The sequence below is a fragment of the Arvicola amphibius genome, chromosome 6 (assembly GCF_903992535.2).
Source record: "Arvicola amphibius chromosome 6, mArvAmp1.2, whole genome shotgun sequence".
Classification (NCBI taxonomy): Eukaryota; Metazoa; Chordata; class Mammalia; order Rodentia; family Cricetidae; genus Arvicola; species Arvicola amphibius.
Window position 1 is genome coordinate 140,825,290 of NC_052052.2, and position 23,871 is coordinate 140,849,160.

General features: G+C 45.7%; 1 protein-coding gene across 3 annotated transcripts; it reads right to left on the reverse strand.

Annotated features, from left to right (window-relative positions):
• Window positions 1-6,615: 6,615 nt before the first annotated feature.
• Window positions 6,616-23,090, reverse strand: LOC119816822 (TBC1 domain family member 7). Of its 3 annotated transcripts, none has more exons than XM_038333794.1 (8): window positions 22,893-23,090; window positions 21,392-21,534; window positions 20,369-20,449; window positions 16,462-16,649; window positions 10,978-11,115; window positions 9,256-9,401; window positions 7,880-8,009; window positions 6,616-6,843 (listed from the first exon to the last, which is right to left on the reverse strand). In XM_038333794.1, exons 2-8 carry the CDS (start codon window positions 21,501-21,503, stop codon window positions 6,757-6,759), a joined length of 882 nt encoding a protein of 293 aa, XP_038189722.1. In that variant the 5' UTR covers window positions 21,504-21,534; window positions 22,893-23,090; the 3' UTR covers window positions 6,616-6,756. The 3 variants fall into 3 exon arrangements, with proteins under 3 accessions (XP_038189722.1, XP_038189724.1, XP_038189723.1); XM_038333796.1 differs by having other exon boundaries at window positions 22,913-23,089; XM_038333795.1 differs by having other exon boundaries at window positions 22,933-23,084.
• Between the last annotated feature and the right edge of the window lie 781 nt (window positions 23,091-23,871).

Here is a 23,871-nt window from a genome sequence, read left to right on the forward strand (position 1 = left end):
TCTGCTGGGGTAGCAGCAGCAGAAGCTGGAAGTTCACTTAACACTAACTGAAGCAAACTGAGATCTGTTTTTAATGTTAAAGAAGTCTGGAGGTAGGCAGGGGAGGGCTTGTATGATAATTCTGTAACACTGTGCATAACAAATCTACTCTTCTGCCCTACCTAAACATTACTATGCTGGGAATAAGGTTGGACTAGTCATCTATCTATATCTATCTATCTATCTACCTACCTACCTACCTACCTACCTATCTGTGAGAGAGGATCGCTTATAAACCAGGTTAGCCTTAAACTCACTGTGGAGTTTAAATTCCTGGTCCTCCTGTTTCAGTGTCCCAGGTGCTAGGATTTGGGACATAAACCACCACACCTGGCCCCATTTAAAGTGAGAAAACAGCTCTGGAAGGTTGCTTCTCTAACAGATTCTTTTAACCAACAGGGACCTGTACAGGTCTTGCTTTAAAAACCTAAAATCTTACATCTAAAATTGGCATGTCCTCGGTCCTTGCTATGTCAACTGTGGCTCCCAAGAACAGTAGCGGTAGCAGCAGTATCGGCAGCAATCTTGGTGGAAACACAGACGATCCCTGGGCCCCACCCAGTCCTATGCTGTGAGCTCAGAATCAGCAAAGTCCAGGAGACTCCGTGCACTATCAGACTAAGACCCCTGTTCTGGTGCAGTGTCTTACAGAATGTAGGATGGATATCTGTACACCTAATCATGCTTCTCAGGGAGCCATCTGCTCCCCGATGAACATATGAGGGCAGTGTGCCCAGTTTCCAGACAGAAAATAGTTCACCCTGATAAGGAATTCCCCCCCCCCCTTCCTTCTTCCTTCCTTCCTTTTTCTTTTCTTTCTTTCTCTTCTTTCTTTTTCTTTCTTTGTGTGTGTGTGGGGGGGGGAGAGAGGGAGGAGAGGAAGCGATGTGTGTGATGTTCGTATGTTTTTTTGTGTGTGCATGTATATGAATGCTAAATACCTTCAGTGTCATGTCTCAGGCATTATTCACCTTGTTTTTTCTTTTGGGGGTAGGGGGTTAATTTTTTATTTTTAACTGAAAAACATTTATACAAAATATTCTGGCCACACTTTCTCCTCCCCCAACTCCTCCCAGATTGTTCCCACCCTTTCTTTTTCTCTTTAGAAACACACACACACACACACACACACACACCAAAAAACAAAATCGCATATCATAATATACAAGTAAACACTAATAAGACAAAAAAGTGACCCCCAAGGCCATACAAGACAAAAAGTCTACAGCAATGCCATTGATTTTTTTCTGGTGTTTGTCATTTACCGCTGGGCACGGGACCCACCTTTAAATGTAGTTCTCATACCCAGTGAGACTCCATCGGAGAAAGCTAAGTTTTCCTTTGCAAGCAGATGTCAATGCAGATATCTTCTTGGTTAGGGTCAGGAACCCATGTCAACAACATCCCCCTTTCTTAGCACTGGGACCCTGTCTGACCTGTACAGGTCCTGTGCATGCTCCCACAGTCTCTATGAATTTACAGTCCACCTTTTTTTTGAGACAGGTTTTTCATGGCTCTGGATTTTCCCAAGGAGGCTAGACTAACTAGTTAGCACAGGAATCTCCTGTCTCTGACTCCACACACTACCACTATGCCCAACTATTTTTCGCTTAGGTTTCTGTTTTTCGAAACAAGGTTTCACTGTGTAGCTCTGGCTGTCCTAGAACTTACTCTGTAGACCAAGCTGACCTCAAACTCACAGAGATCTGCCTGGCTCTGCCTTCCAAGTGCTGTGCTTAAAGGTGTGCACGACCACTGTCAGGCTTGCCCAACTATTTTTAAATGTGAGTTCTGCAGAGTCAGCTCAGGTTTCCATGCTAGAGCAAGCACTTTAGCAAATGAGGCATCTCCTCCGGCCCCTGCCCCTGCTTTTTATGGTGCTATGGACCAAGCCAAGGCTTGTGAGTCCTAGGCAGTACTATAACCACTGAACGACATCTCCCAACCACAGAAATAAATTTTGGGCTCAGAGAAAGGGGTAGGAGTGGTTTATGCCTTCTAGCCAGGCAGCAGGAACACAGGGTCTAGATTACTCATCTAACAGTGGTAACCTCTCTCACCTGTGGTGCACCCGGAACTTCCCTTTTCTTATCTCTTAGCTGACCTGACCAGCAGGCTCCCTTGGGTTCTGACATTCCTCAGGCCTAGGCAAGCCTTCTCTGTAATCTTATGATCTGTCAACCTTAGCAGCAGCAAATTCTAATTGCTTTGACTCCGGCTCACTCAACTGTCATATGGTCTGGCAGCCCCAGTTCAGGTCTAGAGCCCCAGATACTAGGCACCCTGGGGCTCTATCACCCTGCATCCTTCCCATGCAATCAGAAACATCTGCAACTGCTGCTTGCCACTGGCCTCCAATCGCTTACCTCCCAGGAGGGAGCTAGGCAAAGCCAGCTTTTGGTAGACTTCTGGGATGAATTAGGCTTGGTATAAATGTTCACAGGGAACACCCAGACATGGAGATGGTGTGCCAAGGGTACCAGTGTGATACCTCCCTATGTCCCCTCCCGCTACCTCTTACCCCATGAGAGGGCTGGCTGTCCCCCTACAAGTAAATGGTGCAGAACAAGCCACTCAGACATAGCACATAGCAGAGCAGGGGGGGGGGGGGGCCCTGCCCTCTCAGTCCCTCAAGGTAGGAATCTGATCAGCACGTGCTGCTGACTGGAGTCCAGAGCTTCTGAGGTGTCCTCCCTGCCACTAGGAACATGCCCTCTTGTGCTGATGCAGGCTCCTAGCATCCTCTCCAACACTCAGTACTGGCTCATAAATAACAGGGTGCTCACATTTAAGTCATGATGAAGAGAAACCAAGGAGCCAGACACCAAATTGCTAGGGCACAAGAGACAGAGTTGGCATTTAGAAGCAGATCATCCAAAGCCTCCTCTCCTGCCTTAAAAGCACCAACTGTTGGGGCTGTAAAGATGGCTCAGTGGTTAGGAGCACTGACTGCTCTTCTAGAGGACCATGGCTCAATTCCCAGCTCACAACTGTTTGTAATTCCAGTTCCAGAGGACCTGATACCAACAGCAAAAGCACCAATGGGACATAAGATAAAAATAAAAAATTTAAAAAGAGCCGGGCGGTGGTGGCACACGCCTTTAATCCCAGCAATCGGGAGGCAGAGGCAGGCGGATCTCTGTGAGTTCGAGACCAGCCTGGTCTACAAGAGCTAGTTCCAGGACAGGCTCCAAAGCCACAGAGAAACCCTGTCTCGAAAAACCAAAAAAAAAAAAAAAATTTAAAAAGTACAAACTGTCATGAGGCAAAAGTCAAACATATTCCAACACATACTTAGACCCCCTACATATACAAGGCATACTTAACACCCCACAAATGTTCATCTACTATACATTCCACATGTTTGGGACACACTTAGACCCCCACAAATGTATGTATATATATATATATATATATATATATATATACATATATATATATATACCATACATTCCACATACCCACTCCGCATACTTAATCCCCCATACTTTACACACATAGCTACCTATTCATACACTCTCACCTCATATATGCCAGACCCTGTTGACATATATATTCACAAATACACATTCCACATATACACGGACCCACGCACAATACCATATATACACATATTCACCAGTTCCCCTCCACATATATACCTACCCACACACATACAGCACATATATACTCTCCCATTCCACATATACCAGACAGTACACATTCCATATACACACCTACCCACATTATACATCAAACCCTCACATATACACTCCACATACACACATATACACCAGCTCCCCACATACACACCCACACATCCCTTTTCCTTTGTGTCTCAATCCTAGTGGATTTAGAGCTTCTGCCATTGGTATGTAAAGATGCTAAAGAGACAGAACAGGAACTAAGTTCAGCACCGTGTGACTAGCACACTGGGCTATTTTAACATGGAGTTGCCATTCCCCCACAACTTGACAGTGTTCTGAAAAAAGGAAACATGAGGGCATTTTTATGAGGGGTGGAGGGCAGGAGGCAGAAGCTAAACAGGGCTCTCTCCAGATACTTCTGCCATGAAACAGTGGGTCCCTGTGTGTTCTCAGCTCTCAAGGAGTCCCTGGCTGTTTAATTCCTAGTAAGAAAAATATGCACAGTGCCACACTGACTCGCTTAAAAAACCTCTCCTCCCCATCCTCTATGGACAGGTCTCACCTGACTGGGGCTGCCAGTACACACAAGCAGGGTGCTGTCTAGTGCACAGCAATACCGCAGGAGCCTTCCGTGTGTGACCCTCTGACCTCGGGGGAACAGCAAGGAAGGGCAGCTGTCTCTCCAAACCTAGTCCTGCTGCAGGGCTCCTGGATCCCCACATCCACTCAGGGCATCATACTTTCAAACTCTCCTCCAGTTTAGAGGTGGCTAGTTCTTTTTTATTTTATGGGACTGGGATTCAGTGACATCGATAGATTTCACCACGTCTATTTTATTAAAAGACGTGTTCAAACAATATGTGACTACCGAAGAAAAGTAACCAATGTTGAGGTTGATAGCTAAGCAAGCAAGAGGACACAAGTTCCTGTTCCAGCACCCAGATAAAAACCGAACATGGTAGCATGGGCTTGTAATCTCCGAGCTGGTGGAGTGGGGATGGAAGGATGCCCGAGGCTCATAATCCATCTAACCTAGCTTACCAATAGGCAAGTCATAGTCTCAGTGAGAGAGCCTGCCTCAAAAACCAAGGTGGATGACCATCCTGAGGAACAACAGCAGAGGTTGACTTGGGCCTCTACACACATATCCAAGTATACTCATTCTGCACATGTGGACACACACGCACACACACACACAGAGGAGGGGTGAGTTGTAATGGTCTGTCCTGTCCCTTTAAGAGACAAGCCACGCCTACTCCCTCCCCTGTCTGCTGAGGTTCTCTCTGCATTCTCTCTCTCTCTCTCTCTCTCTCTCTCTCTCTCTCTCTCTCTCTCTCTCTCTCTCTCTCTCTCTCTCGGCAGCTTCTGTCTCTCCCTTCTCCCCTATTTTTCTCTCTGTCTCTTTCTGTCTCTGCCTCTCTCTCTGCTCTTCTCCTCTTTCCTCTCCATAACCCATTGAACAAATATCCAACCTCACTCTGCATGATGAGCCTATCCATGTCTCTGTCTCACCTGCTGCATGGCTCCCTACTGGGACTAACTGCCTTCAGAGACCTGCATGGTCTCATGGCGTGCCCATCTGTCTGTCTCTCCTCGTGGGACTGGCTGCCCCATTGAGGTCTCTCACCCATTATGCAGCTCCCTGCCTGGGACGCATGGCCCACTGCAGCCACTTGGGAATCCACAGCATTTTATTTTTACCATTACAGTGAGGACACATTTCTTTATCATATCTCTGTGAGTTTCACATATTCTCTATGATCACTAGGAAGCAAGCAATTGGGGCAGGGTTTCCTCTGTGTGTGTTTTTCCCCTATATCCCCAAAGTTCTTCAGGTTACTTGAATGGTTACCAAAGAAATTGTTGGCAGAGAATCATTTAAAATACTCACTGCAAGTGGAAATCTGTGTGAAGAGGGTTTGCTTCTGAGTCCATTTAAAAGACTCCCTTTGTCTGGTACTCACAGGCTGACCAGCTGGTTTCAGTGGCTCTGCTTCTTCTCAGTCCTTTGTCGGTAGCTGTTTCACACGTCAGGGAGGGACTGGGTTCTCAGAAGTCTAACTCCCTAATTTCATCCCTCCCTCACTGTGTGGGAGGAGGATGGAGAAAACTCTGATGTGCTCCCCACATTCCTGTAAGACTGTGAGCTGAGTAAGTCTGCAACAAGGGCCCCATTTTATTCACCAATCCCAAAGTCATCAAATGCTTCCTGAAGGGTGACCATATGTGACAAAATAAGGCCGGGGGATCACTGGCTATTAACCTTAGCCTGCCACCTCTCCTAATCCTGTGGTAGCAGAGGGTGCTGGAAAGGCCACCTGACATTTAATGACTTGTTAGAAAACGTCAAGAGACACACAAATATCAAGCAAGTGATCTCTCATAGAAGGCAAATTTAGAGGTGTTTTATTCAATAAAAGCTTCATGCCAGTAATCCCAGCACTCAGGAGGCTGAGGCGGGGGGACTACCAGGAGGTCAAGGCCGGTTATATAATGAGTTCCAGAAAGCAAGGTATAGAATGAAGCCTTGTCTCCAAAAAAAAAAAAAAAAAAAAAAAGACTTCATTCTAGCTGGCGAAAAGAGCAGGGAACATGTAAGAAGATGCAAGGACTATTTTTAAGTCAGTTTAGCAAGACAGAGCATGAGAAAGCAGTAGGCAAACACACACACATTCTAGGTTAACAGAAGGCAAAAGCCAAATCTGAAGTGCCGAGAAAAGAAAGCTGTTCTTTTTCCAGAAAGAGGCCCTTCCAAGTGTCTAACCTGTGCCTGGTGCTCATCAGAGGGAGGCGGGCTTCACCTGTACCTCTCACTAGATACCCAGGCTGCACTTAAACTGAGCTGCCTAAGGACCAGGGATTTCCTGACTACCCTTTTAAAGTATCACCCCAGAGCTGTGTGTCGATGTCGCCAAGAGACGCTGCTTCACAACACTGCTGCACCAGGCACTGTGATTAAATTATTTTACTGAGTGGGGGTGGAGGGAGCATTTTGAGCACCACAGCGAGATTACCATTTCTATACAGTTAGTAGCAACATGGACAGGGAGCTCAGGGAGGGCCTGCAGACCATCCATGAAGTCACAAGCTGTCAGGCTGAGTGGACCGGGGTCCCACAGTGTTTGTGCCACAAGTCGATGGCCTTGCTCACAATAGCGTCGGAGCTGTCCTGAGGAATCTGTAAGGAACAAAGGCGTCCGAGTGAAATTCCTGTGTTTGTTCCTTCAGGATCTTCTCTTGTTCTGTGGCAGACCTGTTTCCATGGAGCTTTCTCTGGTTTTGGAAGGTGGTAGCAGATTTGGAATGATTTAAGGCTCCTGGGGACATACTGAGTAGCTCTGGTACCAGGCCATCTTTCCGTGCCCACTCACCACTTAGCCTTGGACGAGTACTCAGCACTGATCTCTATACAACATCCCAAGTTCACAGAGCTATTCATGGGATGACAGAAGGGAGCTCTTGCCTGGCACATGCCTGGCACTGTTGGCCACTAATTAGTATAACAGTGGTGATTCACTTAATGAACACGTACACATTCACTTAGCTCTTACTATTTACCAGGCCATACTTCACATGTTAAAGCTGGTTAATTAAGGGGGGAGGGGTTCTGAGTATGCTCCATGATGTACTCTCAGCAGGCATAATCTCTACTGTTTACCCAGGAGAGAAGGTTCTAAGAGGGAGGAGGAGCTGGCTCACTAGGTCTTTTAAGCATTCACTAACAACTGCATTAAGCACCCCAGCTAGGATTACCCCCGTGGCAGGAAAAGGCCTAGAGAACCCCAACAGTGCTCACTCACATCGCCTCCTGTTCCTGCTGTGCTCACTGGGGAGAAGGCTACCCCACTCCACTCACACCCCAGGAGTATGAGTAAGGGGCTTGCCATGCAGACTGACATCCCCAAAGAAACAGGGAGACAGCAATACTGTTAAGGAAAAGTAACTTTCTTTTCCTGCTAGGAGTGGGGTATGTGACTGTAATCCCAGCATCCAGGAAGCTAGGGCAGGACGATTACCAATAACTGGAGGCAGCTTGGGATATACAGAGCGTTCCAGGCCAGGATGAGTTACAGCATAAATCACAATCTCAAACCAACAACAACAAAATGTTTTGGAGGAGTAAAACTATGCCGTTAATATAATACAACAGGCAATCTGGCTTGCCAAACTGCCTTCATTTCCAGATTCCAAATCCAAGCAAACAAAGCACTCACGTTTTCCAGGAACTGTGTTATCTTCTCCGCACTGTCCAGTGCCATGACTTTCATCTTAAAGGTTAGTAATATTTCTACTGCGACAAAGACTAGGATCTTACAGGATCCACTGACAACTTTATCCCAGACCCTAGAGAACAGAGATCACCAAATTACAGGTGTGCAAAACTGGCGTTACCCAGACATCTCAGATCATGAAGTAAGATCAAATTCCACTCATTTTCAGTATATGTTTCACACAGCAACTGTGAAATAATCAGTAACAGCACGGCAGATGAGCCGCTGAGACCATTCTAGACAGGGAAAAATGAAGTTCACTTAAAGTCGCCGCTGCGCTAGAATGTTCCAAATGCCTGCTGAGAACTCAATGTCAAAGCAAAAGACAGTCCTACACCGGGGTGTGCATCCTGCTACCGTCATGTAATGCCAGCTTAGCTACCACACACCACAGGACAGCAAAATGTCAGGCAAAGTCACTTCGTTGCCAGTGAAATGAGAACCAGAGGAGGTTCTCTAAACGTACTGCAGGGCTCTTTATGAGTGTGTACGTAACATGCCTGGGTGTAGGTACACAGGCACATACGTGTAAACACTTGCAGAGGCTGGGGCTGAGGTAGGGTAACTCTCTCTATTGTATTCCACTTGATTTTTTTGAGATGGAGTCGCTCACTGAACCTCATGCTCACCAGCTGACTAGACTGGCTATCCAGTGAGCACCAAGAGCTGCCTGGCTCCACAGATACTCCGCCAGCACTTGCTTTACAGAACACACCATCATACCTGGCTTTTTACATGGTTGTTGGGGATCCAAACTCAGGTCTTCATGTTTGTAGAGCAAATAACTGTACCCACTGAGCCCTTCCCGAGACCCAGGAGCCAGTCCTTGACCTACTAGTACTCTAAAATAATGATTTGATAATTCCTATAACTTTTGAAGCTGGTAGCAGACTCTGTGCTAAGTTACACATTTTCTTTTAATGCTCTCTATATACTGACTTCTTTCTTGAAACCAACATCACAAAGACCCAGGTTGGGGGGCTGGCACTAAGAAATACCCTTAACATGTGTCTTAGCTCTTTTGAGGATGGCATACAAAGGTGTCTATCTGTCAGGAACTAACCCTGTCTAGAAAAGAAGCCCACAGGTCCCCCGCTGTTTCAGCTACCACTGCCTCACGGCATCCACAGAGGCCCACAAGCTTCATAGGCATGTCTCCAACAACAAGGAGAATCACGCTAGGTACAGAAATTGCCAGGGGATGTAGCTTTGCATCTCCTTCTCGTTCTGAAGCAAACTCCAACTTAGAGGATGGTCACAGAAGGGCCAGAAACTCTTTCTGACTCCAAGTTGCCTGTATGCAGTGGGAAAACACATACCTCTGTAAACTGGACTCAGGCAGGCATCCGGCGAAGCACCTTTTGAACCAGAGATCATAAGGAAGTTTGGACACAGCAGAGCAGGTCTTCAGGTGACTCAGCAGCCTACTATCTTCCAGATTCAAGTACTGTTCAAAAGCCTTGGGCTAAAGATGACATAGCAAAAGTGATTATTCATTTCCTGTGACATAATGCCACCTCATGCTGCAACTTACACTGAAAATACGTGTGTGCTGAGTAAGAGAAAGTACTAGAAGACAAAGCTTGAGAAGCATCAAGTCCGCGGTAACGCGACAGGCTTTGGTTGGTACTGACAAGGGTGACCGCACTGGAACTGCGGGCTTTCTCAGGACGCAGGGCTCCTCCAGTGCTCACCCCACAGGACAATACCCAGGCCAAACGGAATGGCTGCCACCCAGAACTGCACTAATCAGATCCAACGGGTAAGGCAGAGTCTAAAGCAAGAGTCAGGTATTATGGAAAGCTACGAAAGGCCCACGGCAATACTGGGCGATCTGGAGCTATCACGTGAAGACCTGAAGGGGGGAAAGTGGCTGAGGTGTGGTAAACATCTAATATATATAATAAGAATGATATATACATATATCATATATATGTGCGTATGTGTGTGTGTGTATGTGTGTGTCTACGCACACACTCTGAAGCCAAGAAAACAATAAAAATATATAAAGCTGACCGACTTCGCTGGCCCTCATGGCTGTGTCAGGTGGAGCGAGAGGGCAGGGCCACTGCTTGAAGGACAAGACTTGAAGCCTTGTACCTGCGCAGCAGAGTGGAGAGCAGGCCAGCTCAGGACCTGCCTGCCAGGTTAAGATGTAAATTTGCCCAGACTACGGCACACACGCACACACGTACACACGAGCAAGGGCGTGTTTATTGTTAGTGTGAGGCTATTAGACTTAATTACAGCAAATTCGTGAGGGGAAACACTGAGTAAATTAGTAGGAAAAGTGATTCTAAACGAGAGGCTGTCAATCCCAGCTACAAGCAGAATTGCCTAAGTCTTCAAACATTAGAATTCCAGGCCCATCGAGAGACTCTGATTTAATTGGTCTGGTGGAGGAGGAGGGGTGATAAGAAATTCTCCAAATCTCTTGAGTACTAACAGGAAGTCAGAACTGAAAGCCACTAGTTTATCTGAGTGAGCCTAAAAATTCTCCACATACTGAAATAAACAACAACAACAAAACAAACACAAATGGTGAGGCCCGTGTGTAGAGTAATACATTCCATGTGTTCATATGCATACATGTGTACATATGTGCATGCTGGAACAAAATGACAGGAGCCTGGAGTCCCATGCACCAGCCCTGGCTGCCCTCGCTCTGCACTTGAAGGTATGTGAGAAGGAGCTCCTGTCAGTTAGGCCTTCTGCACACATGGGCAGACAGAAACCCTAACTAACCGAGTGACCACACTAACTAAGCCATTGGGTCTGGACCGGGTCAGGACTACTCCAGAGCAGCTGGGGCTGCAAGCGAGTCCAGCCCTGGAGACCCGACAGTGCTCCAGCAGCAGGTAAGGAGACACGGGGCCCACTCCATGGGGAACGCTTTCTGGCCTTTACAGAAAACATCTGCCAGAAGCCACTACAGAGGGCCCACCTGTCACCACCTGTCACAGCAGCAGCAACTGGGGTGACAGTGTCCCTGGCACTGCTTATTCCTCAACACTCCCATTCAAAACACGCAGAACCCGTACCAGCTGAGGTAAAGAATCCCGGAACTTGCTGTTTAACTGCTTCACAAAGCATCGGGCGACCCAGTAACAGTCAACACTATCCTCCACCATCTCCTCCATGGCTTTGGCAATGGCGAGAAAGACATCATCCTCCGGCTCCTGAAAGATTAACAGTGAATCTCAAGAGGGAGGCAGCAGAAGGGAAGACATGTTTCTTCACTGAAAATGGAACACTACCCCTGTACCCCGAAGAGGACACGTTAATAAATCAGAGAAGGTGGAGTGTGTCAGAAAGAAAAAAGCAAGGGAGGGAAGGAAGGGCAGCCACAGGGAACCATGGGAGTCAGCATGGCTGGACAACAGCTGGCTCTTGAGTGGGGTCTGCACAGGCAAGGCAGGGTCTCTCCCACGCAGACAGTCTCCATGTTAGATCAGTGTTAGAGAAGGCGGGGTCTCTCCCACACAGACAGTCTCCCCATGCTAGATCAGGGATCCTTCTGTGATGACACAAGCCACTTTGGAATGTGTCTCAGTACATAGCTTACGAATACTGGGGGACTCCAGATGGGCTCACAAAACACTGATTATATCAAAGCTCCACACATGGCTTCAGAACGCTGTTCTACCTCCAATTTTTAACAACCCAGAATCAGAATTTTAGGAAGCAGAAGGACACTACTCAGATCTGTTAATATAAAAATAAACCCTCAAGTAATTTTCAACAGAGGACTCTTATAAAACTAAAACCCTATTTGTAAAGTTATTTTATTTTCAAATATTACCATCAACACCAAAAACCAACCAACCAAACACAAAAAACAGCCAGGAGGTACAAGCCTATAAGATCAAGGCCAGTATGGTCTACAGAGTCAGTTTCAGGGCAGCCAACCTTGTCTCAAAAACAAAACAGCAAAAACCTGACATTTTCCATCTAGACTTTCATAGTTTGATACTTTTAAGATTAAAAGGAAATTAAAAAATACCTTTCTATTCCCTGAGAAGCCCCAAGTTAAATAAAAATTTCCTGTTTTAATAAAAAGCACTTCAATCTTAGGTGTCCTTTCAGCTTGTTAATATCTGCAAAATGTAAGCAGTCAGGCTGGAGAGATGGCTCAGTGGCTAAGAGCACTGGCTGTTCTTCTAAAGGACCCAGGTTTAATTCCCAGCACCCACATGGCAGCTCACAACTGTATCTTCAGTTCCAGGGAATCAGACACCCTCACCCAGACCTATATGCTGCCAAAACACCAATGTGCATAAAATAAAGATAAATCATTAAAAAAAGTTTTAAAAAACACAAGGAGCCACAGAGTTAAGATTAACAGAAGTGTATTTTTCTAAACAGTGTTAGAGTATTGGGGGACACAAAGGAGCAAGAAGGAAAGGAAATCTCCAGGATTCCACTGCCCTAAGCCTGGCCTGGGCACCCTGCAGATGGCAAGGTCCCCATCACTCTGACAGGTCAAGGGGAAACTAACGTCCTTCCCCCAGCTGGGATCTAGTGCTCACATGCTCCTCAGACCACAGTGTAAGGGGGCTGTGTACAGAGAGGCAGGGGGACGGAGGCCCCCACCTACATTCAGACAGCATGTGCACCTGAGATGGCAGGGGAGGTGCCGGGTCCAAAGCGTGGACCAATGAGGAGGGATGAGTATGAACCATGCCTATAATTTCGATTGCTTAAACTAACACAACAGCTAACCTTATTGAACTCAAAGCCCTTTTCGTAGTGTGGGCCTGTAGTCTCAGCTACTCAGGGAGCTAAGGCAGGAGGACTGCAACCGGGCAACTTAGTGAAAGGCAAAATAAAGGATGCAAGGGGGCTGGAGATGCAGCCAGCAGCAGAGCACTTGCCTAGCACCTAAGAGGTCACAGGTTCAGTCCCAGAACCACACAGCTCATGTGGTACTATCAATGTCACAGTGCTGACGCCGAGTAATAGGAAAATGAGACTGTCCTGAACACCCGCCACTTAATATTTAGGGGCTCTTCTGCCTCTTCATAAATGCAATGGTCAGAGTGAATGGGTGGCCTTTATTAGTGCTAATTTGACACAGGAACTCTATTATTAACTGTGTGTGTGTGTGTATATATATATATATATATATATATATATATATATGAAGCCATATATAAAATAAGTCAATTATTTTTGAGCAAGCTCTCAGTGTGTAGCTGGACTCAAACTCAAGTTCCTCCCCTCCCAGCCTCCGAGTACTGAATTAGAGGTGGGTGATGCATACTTGGTTCACAGCCCAATCTTCATTAAAAACAAAGTTTGTAGATAATCAAAGCTTGCATGCAAAACCTTGCTTGAAAAATTCATTCTGTTTTAGCCAAATAAATAAAACCTTCACTAAAATACCTAGACAACTGCAATAAAGTAGCCAGGAGTGGCTGACAACATTGGTTGGAAAAAGAGCCAGAAGCGAACAACTTAGGATAACGGGAACTTTTTAATATCTGCAACAGGGAAGGCTAAAAATGACCTTGTGATATTGGGTTGGAATTGGACTTATCATTGTGAACTCAGGATTTTTATTATAATTTAGAAAGACACACACTAATACATAAAGACTGGGGTGTAATTCAGCAGCAGAGGGCTGGTCTAGCATGCAGGACGCTCTGGGTTCCATGCTCAGCAGCACAACATCTGTATTTTTATACACACACACACACACACACACAATATCTATATATTTATATGGAGAGAATGAGAGACAACTTGGCATGTATGAATGTGCAAGGATGAATATAAAAACTCATTTATTTATTTATTTTACACTTGTCTACTAAGTGAACTAAAAGAAAACAGCCCAGGAAACCAGAAACAAGGGCTCAGGCCAGAGCTGCCGTGCAGGAAGTAGAAGGTGATCCTGGAGTATCTTTCTGTGACGAAATGTCAGGGAACATTCAAACCAGTGGAGTAGACACAGGTGTCATTTGAAAGGGCTCCCGCTGGCCGAAGCTGGAGCATTTTGAAACAACAAAAGAAAAAAATGGCAATAAAATAGTGTTGGCCATTGTTAAAAGGATTCCGTACATCCACAATGACACCAATAAATAAATGCAAAGGGAAACTTTGATAGATGCAGGTAACAGACCCAGAACAAATTCAGGAATTAGAGAATCACCATTTGGCGATTTGAGCAGCAAAAACATTTTAGGCAATAATAATAGTAATAATAATTGGGTGGGTATTTACAAGCCTCCAGATTCCAGGCAGGTGGCACACACCTCTAATCCCAGCACTCAGGAGGCAGAGGCAGAAAGAGCTCTGTGAGTTTGAGACCAGACCAGTTCCATCCAGTCAGGGTTACATGAGACGTGTGTGTGTGTGTGTGTGTGTGTGTAAAGTCTCAGAGTTCCTTTCCATAGTTACTCTCTAATTACAAAGAGTAAGCTTACAGGGGAGGCACCAGGCAGGCAGCAACTGCACCAAGTGATCAAAGTTACCAGTACTTCTCTTGCTATCCTTACCAGTAAAACATAGCCAGGTTCTAGTTATCAGAAAATATCAGGCAAATAGAGAAATCCCTAAGAGACTCAGGCTCTTCAAAAGTGTCAAGGTCACAGAAATCCAAAGAAGTCTGAAGGCCAGTGGATTTAGGACCAAGAATGGCAACTAAGTGTAATGTTGATCCAGAATGGTGTCCTGGGTCAGAGGGGCATCAGGGTGCAGGCAGTAATGCCTGTAAGATCTCGAAAAGGTGTACAACTTAGCTCCTAGCCTGGTGTCAAAGCTAACTCATAAGTTCCCATCATCACTCTGCAGTGTTGGAAGATCCAGTGTGTGAGGATGCTAAGCGAAGGTGTATGCGGGTGGTGTACTATTTTATAACTTTCTCCTATGTCCAAAGTTACTTAAAGATGAAAGATATATACACATATAATTGAAACCAATGAATGGCCAAAAGTATGAGCCAGACTTTAATAAGGTAGAGCTAATTACATAGCAGTTTTAAATGTTTCCCCACAACGGGAAGAAGTGGTTACAAAGGGAGAAAGAATAACTTCCTGGTAGAAGCCCAGCAGGCACTGCCTTACCAAGAGATCAGCGTTAATGGATGTTCCATGAGGCAAAGCCTCCCGACACAGTACACTGCGGACACATCACCCATGGGTGTCCCTGCCTGTATCACAAGGAGGGAGCACAGGTGGACCTGAAGTGAGGGGCTTTCTGTAAAATTACTGACCAACACCTGTCAAAAGTGTCAAGGGCATGAAAGAGAAAGACAAGAGATCCATCCAAAATCAAAGGTGTCCACACAACGTGGCAACTTGGTGTAACCCACAGTCCAAAACTGAATCTTCAGCTAGACCTTTTGTTTATTTGTGATGAGGGGCATCCCGAGAGCAACTGAACCAATAAGAATGGAGCTCGTAGGTCAGACTGAGTGCTGTCACAGCGCTGACTCGAAGCTGTGCAGTGCTCACCTACAGAGATACTAACGGAGCTGAAGGACCAGAACGTCACAACTGATGCTCGCTCTCTTGTGCCTTATACAAAGAAATGTGTGCGCAGAGCCAGAAATGGTGGTGCACGCCAATAATCCCAGCACTCATGCGACAGAGGCAGGAGGATATTGAGTTGGAAGCTGGCCTATGCTGTATACATGGGGAGAATTTGTCTTAAAAGAAGACAAAAGTGAGGTTGGATAGATGGCACTGGCTGCTCTTCCAGGGGACAATGGTTTGGTTCCCAGCAGTTCCAACCGTTTGCAACTCCAGTTCCAGGAAATCCAATGGTGGGCAAGTGGTGCACAGACATACAGTAGGCAAAACACCCAGATGCCTAAAATAAAATACTTTTTTCAAGATGGAAGGGAGGGATGGAGGAATAGAAGAAAGGAGGGAGGGAGAAGAAGGGAGATGGAGGGAGGAAAGTACAGACATAGGAGAGAGTGGCAAAGCAGATGTCACTAAATGCTAACAACTGGAAATGTCAGTAAAAAGCTATAGAAATTCTTGGTAGTATTTTTGTGCCCTTCCTTCAAGTTTGAGATTATAGCCATGCATACCATAATGTTCTAGTCAGCCATGGACCACCCATCTAGGATAGTGATCCTCTATGATTAAAATGCCTAGTAAGGTCACAGTCATTGAGTTTGAGCAAATATAAGTACATGATGTTTGCAAATGCCCAGTGACACACTTCTCAGAACACGTATCATCACTAAGCAATGTGTGACTGTGCCTAAAACAAAAGACAGTTTAAAATAACTAACAGTGATCGTTCAGGACCACAGAGCCCAGGTAAAACTGTTGCTTTCACTTTTCATTGTACCCACAATAGGAAACCATAGAAGTTTCTAAGGCAAAACATTGTGCAATGGGAGCTAGCAAGAATCAAGGCTTAGCGGTGTGGCTCAGTGGTAGAGTGGTTGCCTAAGATTCATGAAGAATGAATGAATCCACAGCTCTGCAAACACATTAGCAGACAAAGAAAAACGTAATTCTTAGAAAAAGGGTTGAGTTAAACGTCACGTGAGAATGACCACTCACCAGTGGAAAAGAGGGACTTCGAGGCAGCTTCCCAGACTCAAGCTGGTACATGCGAAGATACACTTCAACCTGAGGGGTGGCATCATTGACGAAGCGAACTACCGTCAGCGCATGAAGGACGTCAGAGTACTGATCTTTGCGATAGGCCATCACCTTGGCATGAGAGTCATGGTGTGGAGGCAAGATCCCTACACAGAGAGGGGGCAGGAAAAGGGCAAAGGCTGAGACCCCCACACAAATCCTTCCTCTAGTGGGTGGAATCCTGTGAGAAGCAGCCCACACAGCTGAGACGATTCTCTTTCAGAAAGTCTTACTCGAAGACTCTTTGCGAACTTTGTGAGATGGTGCATCACTGATATTAGAGAGAAACAGATGGCACCACAGAAGCCTTTGAACAAATACGTGACCTAATTGCAAGACATCAATTGTAATAATAGTGTAACTCAGCTCCTGGTGAGCAGCTGAGGGTACCTTTAGCTCCTGGGCCTCTCCCCACTTCTGCACTTGGCCTCCTATATCTCAGAACAATTTGTTGGATCCTTTTCTCCCTCAATAGTTAAAACTTATCCACAGAATATCCTATTCCTGGGGCAAAAGAAGTCCAAGGTCTTCATCAATAAAATCATCTTACATTTCTGTGACACTTTATGATCATTACTTAACTATGCTGCCTGCTTATTAGGCTATACAATGAAAGTGTGTGTGCATGTGTGTGTGCATGCATATGCCTTTTTGTGTGTGTGTATGTGCCTGTGTGTTTGTGCATGTGCCTGTGTGTTTGTGCATGTGCCTGTGTGTGTGCATGTGTGCGTGTTTGTGCATGCAGCTGTGTCTGTGTGTATGTGTTTGTGCGTGTGCCCTGTGTGCGTGTGTGTGGGAAGAGGGCGACTCTGAGGAGTCAGGTCCCCCTCACCTCTACACGGCTGGTTCTGGAGAACGAACTCAGGCTGCCACTTTCGCTCACTGTCATCTCATCAAGCTCCCTCTTTATTTTTTTTTTAATAAGCAAATGGCATAGTGGAAACAATAGGAGATTACTGGCCAGGTCTTCGGTGGTGCTGGGCTCCAGTCTCAGGCTGGCTAACACCAGGACTCGTACCAGTGCTGCAGTCTATCACATATGTGGGCATTTTGTGTCCTCCTATAGCACAGGCAGGAAGTGGGACAGACAACCCCGACACCGAATGTTTCCTTAAGAATCAGAGTCCCAAGCACCGGCACAAGAAAATGGACTGCAGAATTAACAAGGCGTTGTTAAGGCTCAATTTGGAGAGAAACTGTTTTCACTTTATTTATTCCAGTCCCATTAATGTAATGAGGCTGTACAGAGTCAGAGACTCTGGGGTCAGATTCTTGGGTCTGAGGTCTAGCTACAATTCACTGACTAGATCTTCAGCAATGCCCTCTGTCTCCTGGGCCTCATCTTCTCCCCACCTGAAAACTAGAGATGATATGACCTAAATCTGCCAGCTGCTACGACGAAAGGACAAACTCATAAAGTACTCAGAAGCTGGCACACACGTGTCAGGCAGCTCATTTGACTCCGACTCCCTTTTGATGCAAAACCCCACAGACCAATTATTCTAAAGAATGTTCCAGGAAATAGCAGTTAGACAAATTCAACAATCCCCAGCCAAAAAACATACTTCAGTGTCCTTTCTTGATGTAAACTCAGAGTGTCTGTGGGGCTCTGTGCCACGTCCTCAGAGAAGTCAAGGAACATACTTCAATATCCTCCACATCTGGCTCAAAAAGACTAAAGAGCTATAGTGGAACCTACCATAGGCAGCAGAATGTCAAGTGTCAATCCTGGGTCTAGAGTTCGTCCCAAAGCTCTCTCTGACATTTCCCTAAAATGGTCCAAAGCAAGCAAGCTTGGGCTACAAAGAGCCCTTTACACTGTGGCAACTCTGCGTTCCCAGTGCTTCTCACAACGGCAGAAAAAACAGTAGCTTAGATGATAAAGACAGTAAGAGAAACCCAGGCACAAAGCCAGTCGGGCTTTGGCACTCAGGAAATGTCACAGACACAACAACATTTCCCATTAATAAGATACACAGGGTATCCCAGAAGAAATGGGCACTTGTGAGAACTGCCTAAAATGGACCCTTAGAAGGAATTCAATTGCTGACTCCAGAGTCTTTATGTAAAATTCAAGGGGAAAAATGCTTCGAGGAAAACCTAAACAGCTATCATAAATTCTGAGATGGTCACCACACATACCCAACCAGACACAGATAAGCACGCCAAAGCTGCCAAGAGGTTCAACAAAGAGCCATCTGGAGAGCTTTCTAGAGTGGCTTGCAGTCCCTTGTGACCTCCATATTGCATGGCCAGACTGAGGGCTGCAGAGTTCTCAGGCTGTGACAATACACTAGGAAAGCAGCGTGTGGTCTGTTATCACCCCACCTACTCCTGCCCTTCGAATGAGCTCTGCGAACCTAGGCTTTAATTCCTCGTCTGTCACAGAAATTAGGTAAGAACTTTTAGGCTCCTAGAGTCTGTGTCCATCTAGGATAGTTAAGACTTCCCTCAGAAGTCTAGAATTACTGTACATGATTTATGTAAACTATTTAACTTAAGTCATGGAACCCACCGATGCCCAATAAAGAGCAATAGTTCATATTCCTCATAGAGCTCCATCCTTACCCCCGCCCCACAGTTAGGAAACACCAGCTGTTTAAAGAAATGGAGCTGGCAGTGGCGGTGCACGCCTTTAATCCCAGCACTTGGGAGGCATGCGGATCTCAGTGAGTTTTGAGGCCAGCCTGGTCTACACAGCGAGTTCTAGGACAGCCAGGGCTGTTACATAGAGAAACCCTATCTCGAAAAACCACACACACACACACACACACACACACACACACACGCGCGCACACACACACGCACGTGCACACACACACAGAAGAAATGGAGGGTGATAATGAATGGGGATCAGATGTTCCAGCAGGCTCAGCAATGATGGAGAAATCCTGGGCTCAAAGGGATGCTACGAGCTGCTTATGGCAGACACTGAGCCAGTTCTCCTTCTTACTTCACTACTAAGCCCTGGAATTCTCTAAGCAGAAAAAAAAATCTGTCATATCATTTTTATTTCAAGGGAAACTGGACATTTATGTACCTCAGTTAGAGACAGATTCAGCTAATTACGGTGTAGATCAATGACTCAGCACCCGATTCTATGGGAACACCGCCACTGAGGAAGCTGTTCTATACTATTGGACCATTTTACTCTCTACGCTCTGATGCGCTTAATGAACCACATTCTTCAATTCTTTGTCAATATGGTTCCTCTTGTGGGGACAGGGGTGTTCTGTTTTGTGGCTGAGGCTTTCCTGAGACTCACAGTTCAGTCCAGGCCTCAAGCTCTAAGACCCTCAAAGGGTTAGAAATCCAGACACTTGCCACTAAGCCTGTCTAGTTCCTTGGCATCAGGACCTCACACCTCTACCACCGAGAGTCCAGAGTACAATAAACACTTTTGTAAAACCTAAAATCTGGATGGATGCAAAACTGGAGCCCACCAAGGTCTTCCTCCTGGTTACCTAGATGACAGCAAAGATGGCCAGTTCTCTTTTCTACCAGCCCAATGTCATAATTTTTGCAGCTGATGACCACAGATCCCCACCAGACACCTGAGTACAAAAAAAAAAAAAGGCTTATTTCAGGAACGAATCTTATCTTCTCTATGGCCACTAATAAGCAGAAACTCTAAGACTAATTGTTAGTATAATTCTGCTGAAGTCACTACCCTAAAGGCTTTTACAGTGAGCCGCAATTGGCCCTCCTGGATTAGACCCAAAAGTCAGCAGAGAATCTAAGCAAATCCTCCTCTTCTGCCTGCAAGATGACAAGGGATCCCATTCAATACTTTCGAAGTTAAATTCCCAACTCCTGAGTCTCATACCTAGAAGCACCTTCCATACCAACGCACGGTACATAGATGGGAGAGGGAACCTCTGGCTGAAGGTGCAAAGCTTCTCGATGTCTGACGGAAGAAAAAGAACAATTAGAAATGCCACATGGGGTCGCAGCACCTGAAAGTGCAACTTCACTTCTTCAGACTGAAAGTCTGGTTCAGAGGCGCCTTCAGAAGACATCCACCGCAGGACCAGCAACTTAGGCCATAGCGGTCTCATTTCTAGCCCACACCTTCCATCAACGAAGCTATCTAAAACAGCGCTTTTGCAGCACAGAAATGTATTTTACATACATCGCTACATTCCCTCTAACATTAGCGGGAATTATAAAATACAGAATTGGGGTGGGGGAGGGATACAGTGTTGCTCAAGGGTAGAGCACATCTTAGTATGTGCAAGCCCTGAGTTCCATTCTCAGCTCTGCCAACAACAAGCCCTTTACACAACTTATGTTTGTCTTTATACTATGGTTCTATTTTACTGTAACAATAGACTACTGTTGTTAGCTTAAGATAAACTAAGTATCAATGCGTAATGAAGGATTATCTTCCAAATATAATTTTGCAGAGTTTACCCGCAAAAATAGAAACCATGGTGAAACAGCTAGAAACTGAGAGGAAATATATAGGCTTAATTAAAAATAGATAGTATTGAGTTATTTTTAAAGGTAGAGTATCTTACTATGTATCTCCTGGCTGTCCTGAAACTTTCCATGTACACCAGGCTGCCCTTGGACTCATAGATCCCTCTGCCTCTGTCTTTTGAGCACTGTAATCAAAGTTCTGCATGACCACACTCAGCAGAGTTGAGTTTTTAAGATTTGCACAACTTTTTGCCTCTCAATGAATTTGAAAAATCTTCAGCTTTTCTCAGATTACACCACTCTGACATGTCCCTTCACCAAAAAATACAGCAAGTATTCAATACTGCTTCGAGTCTATTAAGTTAATATTTACTTGGTAACACCCACTAGGACTGAGAACCAATAAGCTTGTGCAGATAAGGCTCACCCAAAGGGTCATCTTTCAGGAGGATTTCCAGGGATTTCTTTTCTTCAACTCCCCGAAATCCCACTTTCTCATAGTAGACTGATCGAAAGTTTCTCTGAGAGTCATCAGTCATATTTCATTCTTAGAGGGGTTTTTAAGTGTGCCTAAAAACAGAGAGAGAAGAATTAGGAAGACATTATTTTCTCTGCCTTTTCAATAAGTCAAATATGAAAAAAAAAGTGCCTGCCCCTAACCAAGGAGCATTAAATCTTTGTATTCACACAACTCGAATCCCACCCTCCTTATGCATCTTGGTCAAAAACAAGATATGAGTTAGCTGTTCTCTAAGCCACACAAGATGACACACAGTGTAGGGACTAAGGTTCAGTCTTTACTTATAAGAGCCCCTAGTACAATGAAATATCTTGTAGCCATTATAAATTTGTGAATAGAAAAGATACAGGCAGTTTATGTTGTTATGTAAAAGGGGCTAGCCAAGGGTATGTACCCTGATTCTGCATCCAGTTTTACAACTAGGATCTCACTAAGTAGCCCATGATGGCCTCAAATTCAGAGATCTGTGCCTCTGCCTCCTGAGTTCTGAGATGAGAGGTGTTGGGCCACCACTCCTGGACCAAGATAGCCATTTAAAAAAAAAAAAATAAGAGGACATCCAAAATATTAGCAACAGTTATCTTCAGGTAGGAGTCTAGTACTTTCATTTCCTTTGTTTTGCTTAGCTGTGCTTTTTAAAATGGGCATTTGGGAAAATGAGAAGAAAAAAATCCTGTCCTTGTCCTTATTTCTTTTTCTTCTACTGTAAACACAATTCTGCCAATGTAATTACCAAAATTTGAAACCTCCAAGAGATAAATAGTATTAAAGTATAACCAGAAGACGGTTAGGAATGTAGACGGATAACTAGTGACAGCACAATCAATGGAAGGCAGAAAACCGAGGTAAAACCCAGCGTGACCATTCAAATCATCTCAGTGGCCCACCATTCCTTCAGAACAGTCTTCCTGATGCTGGTGGTAAACCAAGAAAAGATCGAACTAGGTTAGTGAGTCAGGCACTAAAGACACAAACATTCTTCCAAAGAATAAAGTCCTCAGCTACTAAACGCCCCCAAGAAGTCCCCAATGAGCAGGGAAGGATGGATTTCTTCCCTGGGTCGAGAAGATGCTATCTGAACATAATCCGTCACGGAAAAGATTATAATTCATTTTTGCAAAAGCAATTTGGGATTTAGAATTGCTTTGAAAGAGTTCCACGCTCTTCTGACAGCTTTTTTTTTTTTTTTTTTAATCCAAAGCATTAAAACGCAAACTCTGGAATTCTTTTCTTTTCTTTTCTTTTCTTTTTCTTTTTTTTTTTTTTAAAGCATTCGTGCACTGTGATGGCAAAGGCGTCGCCCTGAAGGGCATGCTACCAATTCCTGCCCAGGTGCCTCCACCTGAGGGTAAGGTGCCGGTACCCGGTGACGCCCCAGACCCCGCTCTCCCGGCTATGAACGCTTCACCTCTAGTAGAGCAAACACACCCGGGTTCAGACTAAGAGACCTGGGAAAGCAGCGGAAAGCAGGATGGGCGCGCTGAGCCACAGGCGGGCAGGCGGAACCACAAGCGCCGGGGCGGAGCGAGCGAGGGGAGCAATGTCGCGGGACACACACGTACGCCCGCTCCGGTGTTCCGGTCCGCAGCTAAATCCCGCCACCGGACATGACGTCGCAGCGAGTGCGCGGGCGCAGAGGGCATCTGCGGGAAGCCCCACCCACACCCGGGCGCTGAAGCATTTAATGGCGGTAGTTGTCTGAGGTTCTCCGCGCAGTTGTTCTTTAATATCTTCCCTTTTGCATCCTTAGGCGTCTACTCTTGATTTCGAGGGCTTTAGCGATCGTTTCTCCCTCGGTCCGGCCATGTGTGCTTAGGGTGTTCTTCCTTCTCCTGTCGCCGTGGCCCTGCCCTGTGGGGACCGGGATCCTCAGGCAGTGTTTCTTCCCCTTGACTGGGTCGAGAATCGGAGATAAATAAGCCTTGGCTTATTGGTAGCATTGCACTCCTTCATACCAAACGTTCAAAATGTCCATAAAAAAAAGTATGTTCTCAGCTATTAAAAACTCAGTGATGGAGCGGGAGAGATGGCTCGGCAGTTGAGAGCGCTTATTGCTCTTGCAGAGACTCAGGTTCAAGTCCCAGCACTCACGTGGTGACTCACAACCATCCTTAACTCCAGTTCCAAGAAATCCAAAGTCCCCTTGCTTCTGTCTGTACTAGGCACGCACGTGGTGCACATGCACCCAGACAAAATATTCAGACACGTAAATATTTAAAAAACAAAACTTAGTAGTTGCCCAATAACCATGGGAGGATAAGCAAAACTGTTTATTTAGGGGATGGGGGGGGGCGAGGAATTGCTGTCGCTCGCCTTTTGGCAACCACTCACTCAGACCTAGTAGAAGGCCCGGTGTGCAGCCCGTGGAGGCTGCTTGCCAAGGAAAG